General features: G+C 37.5%; 2 protein-coding genes across 2 annotated transcripts in view; both read right to left on the bottom strand.

Moving 5' to 3' along the window:
- bcl2l10 (BCL2 like 10) overlaps positions 1-1,448 on the bottom strand; it is a 3,435-nt gene extending 1,987 nt beyond the window's left edge. Inside the window, exons 1-2 of the mRNA XM_079244430.1 lie at positions 1,401-1,448; positions 1-427 (exon numbers count right to left, since the gene is read on the bottom strand). The exon at positions 1-427 is cut by the window's left edge and continues 41 nt beyond it. Coding sequence (XP_079100556.1) covers positions 1-427; positions 1,401-1,433 — 460 coding nt within the window. The 5' untranslated portion in view covers positions 1,434-1,448. The remainder of the gene's footprint in view (positions 428-1,400) is intronic.
- Positions 1,449-5,441: 3,993 nt separating this feature from the next.
- gnb5b (guanine nucleotide binding protein (G protein), beta 5b) overlaps positions 5,442-12,500 on the bottom strand; it is a gene marked incomplete at its 5' end in the record, with an annotated part of 11,118 nt that continues 4,059 nt past the window's right edge. The window contains 7 exons of the mRNA XM_079243675.1: positions 5,442-5,500; positions 5,745-5,911; positions 6,242-6,338; positions 6,466-6,514; positions 7,777-7,868; positions 8,064-8,207; positions 10,966-11,098. Coding sequence (XP_079099801.1) covers positions 5,489-5,500; positions 5,745-5,911; positions 6,242-6,338; positions 6,466-6,514; positions 7,777-7,868; positions 8,064-8,207; positions 10,966-11,098 — 694 coding nt within the window. The 3' untranslated portion in view covers positions 5,442-5,488. The remainder of the gene's footprint in view (positions 5,501-5,744; positions 5,912-6,241; positions 6,339-6,465; positions 6,515-7,776; positions 7,869-8,063; positions 8,208-10,965; positions 11,099-12,500) is intronic.

Below are 12,500 nucleotides of genomic sequence, written 5' to 3'. Positions count from 1 at the left end.
CCAGGTAATCAGCTATGGTTTCAGCCAGTGCCTGGCAATTTGTGGGCCCTTTTTCCAGTTCCTGCTGCTGCTGCCCAGGGTCCAGCCCCGGCTTGGTGTCCTTCTGCCCCTGCAGCTGTCTGGCCAAAATCCCAGTGAAGGCAAAAATCGAAACAACCCTCCCCCAGTTCAAATGTCCATCCCCTACCATCTCCTCCATCACCACCCTGAGGCTGGAGCAGAGATCTGGCCCACAGTTGCTCAGGAAGCTTTGAGCAAGGGAGTGGAAGCGAGCCTGGTGCTGCTGCTCCATTTCCTGGGCCATGCTCCTCATGGCAGCAGCTGACTCACTGGGAGGCGGAAGGGCCGGACGTGGGCTTGTGCAGCACAGGAACAGGTAATCCTCTGCTACAACCAGGGTTTCTTTCCATAGCCCAAAGGACATTTTCTAAAAGTAAAGAGATTTTAATTTAAGAATTATGTTATCAGCAATTGTCTTGAACTGAAAAGCAGAACAACAGAAATGGTATGCTGAGGTAAAAGAAAGAGACCAAAAACAAAAAAGCTTTTATTGCTCAAGATAGTATCTGGAAATTATGTCTTAAAATCGAAGTCATAATAGTAAAATGGGTCACTTAATTCCCTTTTAATGATCCATCATACGTTTCCTGCTAAACAAACGAAGCATTAACATTTCAGACTTTTGATTGCAAGAATTATTGAAATAAGAAGTTCGGGGTTTTTTTCCCCAACAAACATATACATATTAAACAGTAAATTCTCCCATTTCATCCATTGGTTCGTGATTCGGGTAAAAAGGGAATATTGTGACACCATTTTATATTATTTTCCAAACATTTAGACAAACAGCTTTAGTTTTATTCGTGTCTTTTACTAATATCGCTACATCACTGTTTCCTAGCGAAGGACAATATAAATCCGTTCATCAGAAGCTTTAACGATACGAGGCGAAAACTGAACGTACGTCAGTTAGCGACGTGTCGCTATGGACACGCACAAACGGCTACGTAGCGTCGGCTTTGTAAGCGCTTCAGTAACAAAAGCCGGTCGGCACTGTGAACGCACACAGCTTCACGAAGTGGAATTTCAAGACAAACAAAGACATAGCACGACTGTTTCGTTGTATTATCAGCCCGTTTGTCATTAGTTTTAACCGATTAACTTAAAATAATTCGCTTGCTGCGTTTTCTTCCGTTGACTGTCACCAGAGCAATGGAGGACACAAAGGAGCGTTCATACGGACTGTGAGGATCTAACTCAGCCATTGGCGTTAGGTCTTCGCAGTGAACAACCACCGCATAAACATTTACGTTTATATAGACTATCTATATTTAAAAAAAAAACTTTACTATACACGTAGGTAAAAGGCATTTTTGTGTGCAAGTAAAACAAAAGCTTACCCTCCCAGCGATATCAGTCTGCTCTCTGCACATCCAGACGGCGGAAGGAGAACCCGGTTACGTTCACCGCCTCCCTCATGTTTTACGTTAATCTTAGGCTCCTCCCACTTATAAATATTTCCAGGAAGTCAGAGGAAATTGCGATCACCGCAGATTTACCGAATGGAAAAACCATTTCTCCTAAAGACACCGCGGTCCCCATGACAGATGAATAATTACGAACACCTGTTTTTTAAAATAAAACACTGAAGTAAGCAGTCTGATGATGGTATCAGGGGAGATCCCGCAGTTCATTATGTCTATAATGACTTGTTGGAGTGATCAAGAACACACTATCTTAACACCTTTATAAAAGAAAAAAATCATACAACTGTAAATAAACAATCCCTACAAATGTACAGCTTTGATTATAATGCATATTAATAATATATCTTGATCTGCTGTAGCTTAATGTGACACAGCTCACAGCTGATTTGAAATTGTGAGAATAAGCCAAACATTACCTCACGTTATACTTTCATGTCCAGGTACATTAAATTTTTCATGGATGTTATCCAAACTCATTCAATTTTTCAAAACTCTTGATCTGACGCCATGCTATGATTTAGAATTTCAGTAAAGTTCCACATCAGTGACCAGAAAAAGGAAGTGAAACAGAGAGTGCTTGTAATCAAATTATAGGTGGTGCGAATATGGGGATGTTTCTGGATGCTTTCACGACGCACATAATTCCCTCCTGTAATCTCATTTGTCATCTGGTATTTCTCTTTTTGTTTACCTATGCATTTCCCACCTGCCTGAATGTTTCTGGCTTTCAATTTTAAATTGAAACTGCTGTTAAAACAGAAAAAATAAAGAAAGAAAGAAAGAAAGAAAGAAATACATATATATACATGCATTTTAGGCTTTTGTTGTGAAATTTCACCCAAAAGCTTAATATCCCTAACTTTTTGTGAATAGTGTGTATATATATATATATATATATATATATATATATATATATATATATATATATATATATATATATATATATATATATATATATATATATATATATATATAAGAACACTGAAACTGAAAATAGTTGATGCTCACAAAGCAGGAGAAGGGTGTAAGAAAATAGCAAAGTGTTTTCAGATGCTAATATCCTCTGTTCGGAATGTAATCAAGAAATGGCGGTCATTAGGAACAGCGGAAGTTAAAGCAAGATCAGGAAGACCAAGAAAAATATCAGACAGAACAGAAAAACAAATCAAAACCCAAGTTTGACTGCACGATCCCTCCAGGAAGATCTGGCTGATACTGGAATCGTGGTGCAATTTTCCACTATAAAGAGGTACACGTACAAATATGGCCTTCATGGAAGAGTCATCAGAAGGAAACTTCTTTTACGTCCTTACCACAAAAATCATCATTTGAAGTTTGCAAAGGAACATATAGACAAGCCTGATGCAATTTGGAAACAAGTTCTGTGGATTGATGAGGTTAAAATTGAACTTTTTGGCCGGAATGAGCACAGGTACATTTGGAGAAGAAAGGGCACATAATTTAATGAAAAGAACCTCTATCTAACTGTTAAGCATGGGGGTGGATCAATCATGCTTTGGGGTTGTATTGCAGCCAGTGGCACAGGGGACATGGCACGAGTAGAAGAAAAAATAGATTCAATGGGATTTGAGCAAATTTTGGATGCTAACCTAATGTCATCTGTGAAAAAGCTGCAGTTAAAGAGAGGATTGTTTTCTACAAATGGATAATGATCCTAAAAACACCTCAAAATCCAGGGTGGATTACATCAAGAGGCATGAACTGAAGGTTTTGCCATGGCCTTCATGGCCTTCACAATCTCCTGACCTCGACATAATTGAAAGTCTATGGATAGACCTTAAAAGAGCAGTGCGTCACAGATGGCGCAGAAATCTCAAAGATCTGGAAGACCTTTGCAAGGAAGAATGGGTGAAGATACCTCAAACAAGATTAGAAAGACTATTGACTGGCTATAAAAAGTGTTTACAAGCTGTCATACTTGCCAAAGGGGGGAATAGAAGGTACTAACTATGCAGGATGCCCAAACTTTTGCGGAGGCCATTTTTTGTTTTCTGTCATTTTAAAAGTTAAAATGATGGAAATAAGATCGAACTTCTTTTACCATGTTATAAGAATGTCTAATCTGTCATTTGACGCCTTTTGGAGATGTTCCATCTTTTGTTAGCTTCTTTTTGGCACATTAAATTAAATTTTTACCAGGGGTGCCCAAACTTTGGAGCCCCACTGTATATATAAATATATAGTGCAGTTTATAGATGAGCTGCTGCAGATTGATGCTATCTGGGCATCAATCAGAGCATCTAAATATAAAATGTCTTTTTCAGGGATACTAAATACTGCAGGAATATATTTATATTAAATATATATTTAGCTACTCCAAACTGTTACAATGGAGGACACAGGTGTGCAGCAACTCTAACATGCCTATCCGACTGCATAGTATTGACAAGTGAAAAGTGGAGTTGATGCATTAACCTTTTATCTTGTTGGATGTTGTATGATACATTAAGTGATGATGTAGAGAAAGATATCTAACCTCTGAACGCTTAAAACGTGTAAGATACACTTTGTGATCAATAATACTTTGAACACATAAAAACAACAGATAACAGTGAGAAAACAATTTATTCTTTAGGGAAACAAATTGTGGCAAAATATTAGTTACATAACATGTTGGTGAAACCGATGGTTTCTCTTAAGTAATTTTAGTTCTATAATTTTTGTAAAACCTACAAAACCACAATGATTCAGCTCACTGATCACAAATTGTGTTATATAGACATACATATCCGACAACATGTCAATAATATCAGATTCGTTAAACTTGCTAAATTCAATTAATAAATCTGTATAAACAAACAAAAAAAACAAACACCAAGCACATCCTTTTTTTAAAACAAGGTGAAGTCTGCTTAATCTGCAGTGACACTGCCTTACCAATAGTGTCACAGAAATAAAGGGGAAAAAAAATCTACTGTTAGAGTTTGATGTGATTGACTCTGAAATGTATGTTCAGAGGAGTTGATGGATAAGTTTCAGATCAACCACAAAGTCCTGGGATTCTTGGGGAAAAAAAATCCTGATATATACAATCAAGGATGTGATGGAGTCCTTTGAAATGTGACCATTCAAACAGAATAATTTCCACAACTAATATTAAATAGGTATTTGTTTAATCTCTAAAATAGGACAGAAAAGCATTCTTCTTTCAGGCATTTTCTACTGTTACAGGCCAGCTGTGCCTGACTGGCTGATGTATGGCCCCCTTGTGACAATGTCACCACAGATGAGTCATTCTGTGCTGGTGGCATCTATTGGGAGTAAATGTAGGTCTTTCTCAGCGCTGGGAGGCCGAGATTAAGCAGGCTATGAGGCACAAGCAGTTAAAATCAAAGGATTTACAAGCACTCCTGACATCTTAGTGTATTGTGTTTTGTGCCTGCGTATGAGTGATCATACAATCAAACTCTATATTTCTCTTCACAGAAAACTTACCTAACCTGTTAGAGTTTATGTATTATTAAAAAAAAAAAAACAAAAAGAGAAACCTAAACAAAACAGTACTTATATTTAAAGGTGTCTTTCTTTATTGTAAATACTACAACAGAATAGAATAAATAAAGATCAACTGATGTACATGATTTATACAATAGTGTTATTGTCTGTGTGCCTTCATGGCAATTTAACAATACTTTTGGATCTCTAAAGGTTACTTTGGCTTTTTACTGTATATAAGTAATCATTTTAAAGTATATAAGTTATAACATAAATACATAATATAGATCTTGATAATAACAATACTATATTTTCAATAGTATGAGAATTCAAACCTATTCAGTTGACTGTTAAGATAAACAGCTATTAAATATTCTCATTCAAAGATCTTAAAGAGATGTTTGTGTCAATCCGAAAGTTTGTGTCAACGCTTTTTTTTTTTTTTTTTTTTTTTTTTTAGAAGTAATGCTGATCTCATGCAGGGACTTGAGGTATTGATTGTCTCATAATGTGGTTTTCACTGGAACAAATCCATAAGAACGACTCTAGGCCCAAATCTGCAAGAGAAGCAGTACAGAGTGTAAACTCATCTTTCGACAGTGAGTCACTGCATAAGGTAGACAAATACGTGCTGTATTTATTCTCTATTTCATGTTTAAAAAAGTAAGAAAACACATCTAATAATGAAACAGATTTTTCAGCTGGTGGTTTTGCTGGTGGAATGGAATACATCTGATCTAAACTTTTCCCTACAACAAACAACTAGCTAAGCTCATTGGGAAGTTCCATGAAGAAACTTACCCGTAAGGTGTTGTCCCAGGAGGATGAGCACATTGCAGTGCCATCAGGTGAAACTCTGACTCTACTCACACGGTTCTCATGGCCAAACAACACAGACACACGGTTGCCCTTCAAAACGTCCCACACATTTATGGTGTAGTCATTATAACCAGCGAAAAGCAGGCGACCTGGTGGTGGGCAAGCAGAGGCGTGGGTGAAGATGTAAAGAAAAGGGGACGTGGGGAAATTTTGGAATAAGGGAAGTGAAGGTAGAGAAAGGATTAGATTTATCTGTGATCAATTTATCCCAGAGACACAAACATTTCTTTTATTGCTATTAAATAATGTTATATTAAGTAGTGTACAATAATCTCTTGTACGTTTATGTATAGTTCTAGTATACTATGTATATAGCTGAAGGGCAATAATAAGAAATCTGTCATTTTCTAAATCAAGTAAAAAAAAAAAAATTAAAAAAAAGGGTAGATTAGATTAGTAGTTGTCTACAAACTCCTCACCACTCAGAGAGAAGTCCACACTGGAGGCGCCAAATATAATGCTGTCCTTCTGATAGACAGCAACCTCACGGTCAGCTCGTAAATCATAGAAACGGCACTGAGAGGCACCGACAGACAAAAACACAAAATCAACTGTGAATGTACAGCTCTTACAACTACAGGACATACTGCATACAGAGCATACATGATAACATGCAGATAAGCAAAGGTCAGATGTGACTCACGGTGGCGTCATCTGAAGCAGATGCAAATGCATCTCCGCTGGGATAGTACCTGGATAAACATGGCCATGGGCACGATTAGATATGCTGCCGTACTAATATGTATTATATACTAAATAAATCTGACCAATTCAATACATAAGTGGGTAGCTTTGCTGTTTGATTTGAGTCACATAGTTTGATCTTTGTTTAATTAAATCTGACAGATAAACACATCCTACTTGTAGTAGTCCAAAGGATTTGGGAGGCTTGATTAAAAATAAAAATAAAATGCAATGATTTGCGAATCCTGTAAACCAATTGTATAAAGACAGACATACAAAACATATAAAATGGTTAAAGTGAGGTATTTTATCATTTCATGAAAATAGTGCAATCTAATTTGATGGTAGTGCCACCAGTTGCACACATTTACAGCTGTGTATCCTCCTCTGTGTAACCACTGTGACACCAGTTGCTGGACCTTTGGGGGAGAAATGTTGACTTAGTGCAGAAAACTAAAAAAAAAAAACCTTATATATTCAGCACTGAAGCCTCTTCAGATGTGCAAGTTGACTGTTTCCTGATGTTTATTTTTTAGTACCATTTACCTTCTCAGGGTTTTGATGCAGCGATCCCATTCATAATGAGTTAAACATTTTTATGAAATGCCAGACTTTTTAACATTTGATATGTTTTCTATGGTCTAATGTAAATAAAATATTGGTTTATGAGACTTGCAAATCATTGCTTTTTTTTTAACTTGCAGAAAACAAATTAATTTTACACTTTAGATATTTAGAGTTCTGTGATGGACTGGTGACCTGTTCAGGGTGTACCCCGTCTCTTGCCCAAAGACTGCTGGAATACGCTCCAGCTCCCTTGCAATCTTTAACCGGACTAAGCGGTACAGATAATATTTAGTCACTTTTCTGTTTGGAATTGTGGTGGTGTGGATATTTGAGATATTTAAGAATCACCAATAAATGCAGAAAAGCTGAATCTGACAATAAATGAGCAATCGCTTTCTCAGATCAGTATTGCCTGACATCATTAGTTATTTGCTTACAGTAAGTAAAGTTTGATATGCTTTTGGAGAAACAAACAAAAAGCTGGTGACTCAAGAGCTGACCAGTAATACAACGTGATAAACAATACCAATATCTTATTTATAGAAAAAGCATTAGAGTATTATCTGTCAGTCATACAAGATAAACACACAATATGTAGGAAACTGGGTATTATTAAAGTCTCTTTTGGCTCCATTTGTAATGTTTTAATTAATTTATCTCTGTTTACCCCTCATTTTTATATTTATCAAAGAAATGGACTCACTTCACACAGTTGATGTCAGATTCGTGGCTCTCAAAAGACTGAATGTTCTGTCCAGAGCGCATGTCCCACACATTGGCCTTCATATCACAGCCCTGATAACAAACACGCAAGCACACAAAGGCACACACACACACACATTAGAAAAAAATAAATAAAACACCAATAATACCCTTGAAAATGAAAGTTCTCCAATGCATTCATTTCTTTCAACTAAATCTAAAGAGGAGTTTGGATTGTAACGTTTCCACCATGATCGCATACACTTCATACAGGCCGGCCTCTCTCACCCCAGAGACAAAAGTGTTTCCAGTCTCAGATGGAGCAAGGTCCAGAGACAAGACATCAGCTGTGTGACCGTGGAAACTCTGCAGCAGCTGCCCGCTCTCCACGTCCCACAGGGCGCATGAGCCGTCACCACTGGAGGTCAAGAGCTGTTAGGCATAGTACAGACACCGTTAAATGTACTCACACAGACACACACACATGCATACAAAATCAACGACACACCTTGCATGTTCAGTGCAAAAACATGAAACAAATAAACAAGACAAATTATATTTAATTTGGAGTGAGGGGGTGGAGTTTTAATATTTTAATAATCAAAATCATCAATAAACACGTTTTATGAATAAATTATAAAATCAAGTTTTGAGAGAACTTTGCATACCAACACACAGCTTTTGACTATGTAAAGCAGTCGCCAATAAGTTAAACACAATGAATGAATAAACAAAACAGGAAGTCTATGAAGTTCCCCAGAGGTTGGGCTTAACGGTTGCCTAATGTCACTTAACTCAAAACAGCATGTTTCTCAAAATAAATGTGAAAGTACCGGACAAATAAAACTGGTTTAATAACAGTCTTTTGTTGAAAAAGTAGCTTGAGCTGCCTTTCAGAGGTAGGGTGAGGGGCTCGGTCATTCAGGGTGGGCTGAAAGCAAAGCTGTTGCTCCTCTTCTCCCCAAGAGAAGCCAGCTGATGTGATGCAGGCATCTGTCCCGGATCCCTTTATAAGACCACCCAGCTGAAGTGTGGCGTGATCAAAACTTATATACAGAACAGTAAGTGTGTCTGCTGTGATTGGTCCTGAAAAAGCATTAGAAAAGGCATTTTAGCCCCAAACACCCACACATCAGATGCTTTTTTTTATCTGGAGTTATCTGTTCCCTTTTCTTACATATGGCTCCAACTCGTGTGTTTTCCTTGCCATTCTCAATTTTACAGCAAAACTTAAAAAGAGAAATGAAACAACTAAAAATAAACTTGACATATACCTAGTTCCAAATTATTAAAGGTGACATAAGTTTCGTTTTTAATTTTCTCCAGGTTTATTTTATTCATCTCATTTCTTTAACATGTTTTCAAGCTGCTATCAGTTGTCCACCATATGTTATCACATGATTCTCTTCAGCAGGAAGCTAGAGGTTTTTCCACGTGATAATGCAGTTTTCATTCAGAATGCAGAACAATCACTATGAATATGAGCTTGACTCATAGGAAGTGATACAGTAGACATGCAAACGGCAACAGACACATTCAATGCACACATCGAACAGCTCAGATCAGTAAGTCCTCCCCAACACAGACATAGGCACAAGTCTTCCCCAACAGAGACATAGGCACAAAATGCTCAAATGTCAGCAAATCCTCAGATGTAAACAGATTATGGCTACTCAGAGATGCATGCAGATATCAGAGATCCCTGGTGGCTGGTTGATTAGAGAGCTCCTGCTGATTGACCTCAGGAACGAAACACACCACATCCTGCCTGAGCTGACAGCTAGTTCCACTTTCACCACGGCAATTATGAGAAAACCTTTCCCAAAATACACACACACACACACACACGCGCAGCCGGATGTTGCTTTCCATCTTTATGTCACAATGTAGAAAAATCCTTCAACAAGATTGGCTGGGTTTCATAGGTATAAACTCACTCAGAATCACAGCAGGAACAAGGCAGCTAAAATATGAATTTTTTGCTCTTAGATGGACACACACAATGTCATCCAAACATGACGGAAGTTCAGTCACAGAATGGTGATGTCTATTAATATCTGGGTTCTTTCCTTTAGCTATTTCAGTGACATAAAGACTTGTGTGCATGATGGTTTGGTCATGAATCTTTCTGTGTGACATGGAAAAAATGGGGGTGGGGGAAATACAAAGGACAGAAAAAGAAAAGCAGTGTGTATTTGTGTGTTAAATGTTCACCCCTCGAGGTCAGTGTGCTCAACTCTCTTCCAGATAAAAGCCACTCAGTGTCTATTAATACTCCTGGGACAGAAGCTCATACCTCTACTTGTTTCCTCTCTAGCCTCTCCTCAACCCTGCCATCCATCTTTTCTCACATCTTCTCGTGAAGAACAAGAGGGAAGTAAATTATCTAAGGCAAATATCTCAGGCTGTTTTCTCCATGTTCGCCTTTCATTCTGTCTCCTGCTGCTGGATCCAGCTGCTTGTTGTCAAGTCCTGCACAATGACCCATTCATCTGAGACCAGTGTGTTGAAGCAGCATAACATGTAAAACCTGCAGGACCCTCAAGGACCAGAGTTTGACATCCTTGCTTGTTACAACTGAAGGCAAACTTCAATTGTCCTGACTTTTCATAAGGCATGAGTTACTGTTTAGCCCCCAATAAATCATGTCATTGAAAGGTCTCCATGGTTTACTCAGCAAAAAAAATGCAAAAGGATATTATTGGAGGAGCGAGGAAAAGGAAAAGAGCAAGAGATAAGACAGGAGTCAACATCTGATTTTTACTGGCTGGAGAGAATTCAGAGAAGAGACTGGATACAGGTCAGATGCAGAATTAGCTTGCATTAAAGGGCACCATATGCAAAATGTTAAGTAGCGGGACTTTAATAAAAAAAAAAAGGTGTGAAAAATGTGGAGCAGTTACAAATTCCCAGAACTGTAAGGGTCTAACCGGACTTATTTGCAGCGACAACAGTGTTCAAGCAAAGCAACTGCAGTGTTGTATGGAGCACAGGAGTCATTCCTGTGTAGCAAATCAGTATCTGCAAAAGCAGCAGTGCTGTGTACGTGAACTCTTCTCACTATAAACCATGAAGGATATTCAAACAGAACCTGATTACAACGTTTACATTGAATGGAGTATCCAAGACTCTCATCTAAAAAACAAAACAAAAAAGCAACACTCATCGGGAGTCAGTAATCTCTGCTCACCTGCATGTCAGAGTTGGTGAAAGTGCATCCTGACACATAGTTGGTGTGCATGGCAACTGACTTCTTTTTTGCAGCCAGGTTCTCATTTTTGTCGAGTGACAACGGGATCACTGAGCACTTGTTATCCAAGCCACTACAGGAGGAAATTATAATATTTAAGTCAATGAAACTTACTTTTACCTCTGTTGAAGGGCTAATATTCATCATCTGCTACTGATATTTAAACCGCTCAGTGTTAAGGATCAGGCTAATCTTATTAAAACTCCTGGTTATAAAAAAAAAAAAAATTAACCTAAAAAACAAACATTTGTATCTAATTAGATATTGATTTGCTACAGAATTGTTATTAATGATGATCACTAATGATCTTTGCCTCCATCCACTGACATTTAATTCGAGCACACGGCAGTGCTGAAGACACACAGCTCCTCTTACCAGCAGCTGGACACATGTTCATGTCTCAACACAGAGCTGCTGTTTCCGTTGGCATAAAATCTCAACATTAATTTTATTGCCCAAAAGGCTTCAATTAATTAGTTATTGTGTATTTTTTTTAAGGAAAGATATTCAAACCTGTGACATAATAGTCTTGAATTATTGATAAGAATATCATGTGGAATTGACATGCACAAACTAGTCTTTCAGACATAATATCCATCACAGTGTACAAGGCAAAAAAAGAGCGTTTTTTTTTTTTTTTTCTTTGGGCCCGATCTTTGTGGCCCAACATCTGAGGGGATGAATCTGTTGCAGAGTCCAATACAAGTTTTCCATTACACAAGAGTAAAGTGAAACAAGCATGATGCATAAATCCTGCAGCAACAGACACAGTGATGAACATTATCTGCTAGCAACACCTAAAATGCAGGAGTCAACTAATTGGGCAGAGAAGAGCTGAATTAATGTGATTCAGGTATTTCCAAACACAATGTAAAGCTGCAATTTACTACATTCATAAATCACATCGACAGTAAATGTGTGGAAAAGAAAACCCTGTTTAAGTGAATAAATGATGCTCTATGTGTAGATCTTTTCAACAGAATAACTAATCATTGTTTCAACGAGTAGTCTCAGCGACAGAAACACCACATTCATGCTTTTGCTTTAAAATGAGGGATTTATATTGCAAGATGTATATATTCACCTCTGTTTATAAAAATGGTTTAATTCTGTTACTTTACTTTGCAATAAGAACTATTTTACTTTGCACCATTTTACCTTTAAAACAAAACAAACCCCTGGTCATTTCCATAATTTGTTAATGACCTAATTAATTATTTATCTGCGACGCAGTCAAATGGAAAGCTTTAAACTCTTTTTAATAAGTTTCCCCACACATTTACATTTAGGTGCAAAATCAGTGCTGCTGGTAGAAAAGTTATTCTAGAGGTATTCTTTAATAACATTTTATACACCTAAATTTCAATTTCCTATATTTTATTAAAAAAAAAAAAAAAAAAAATCAAGTGTTTTTTCCTGGACATATCTGGACTGAGTTTGAAGATCTGGCATCATGACAACCCTGGTTTTTTTTC

This window comes from Telmatherina bonti (genome assembly GCF_933228915.1).
Source record: "Telmatherina bonti genome assembly, chromosome: 1".
Classification (NCBI taxonomy): Eukaryota; Metazoa; Chordata; class Actinopteri; order Atheriniformes; family Telmatherinidae; genus Telmatherina; species Telmatherina bonti.
Note: the sequence above shows the minus strand (reverse complement) of the source record. Positions and strands in the feature narration are given on the sequence as shown.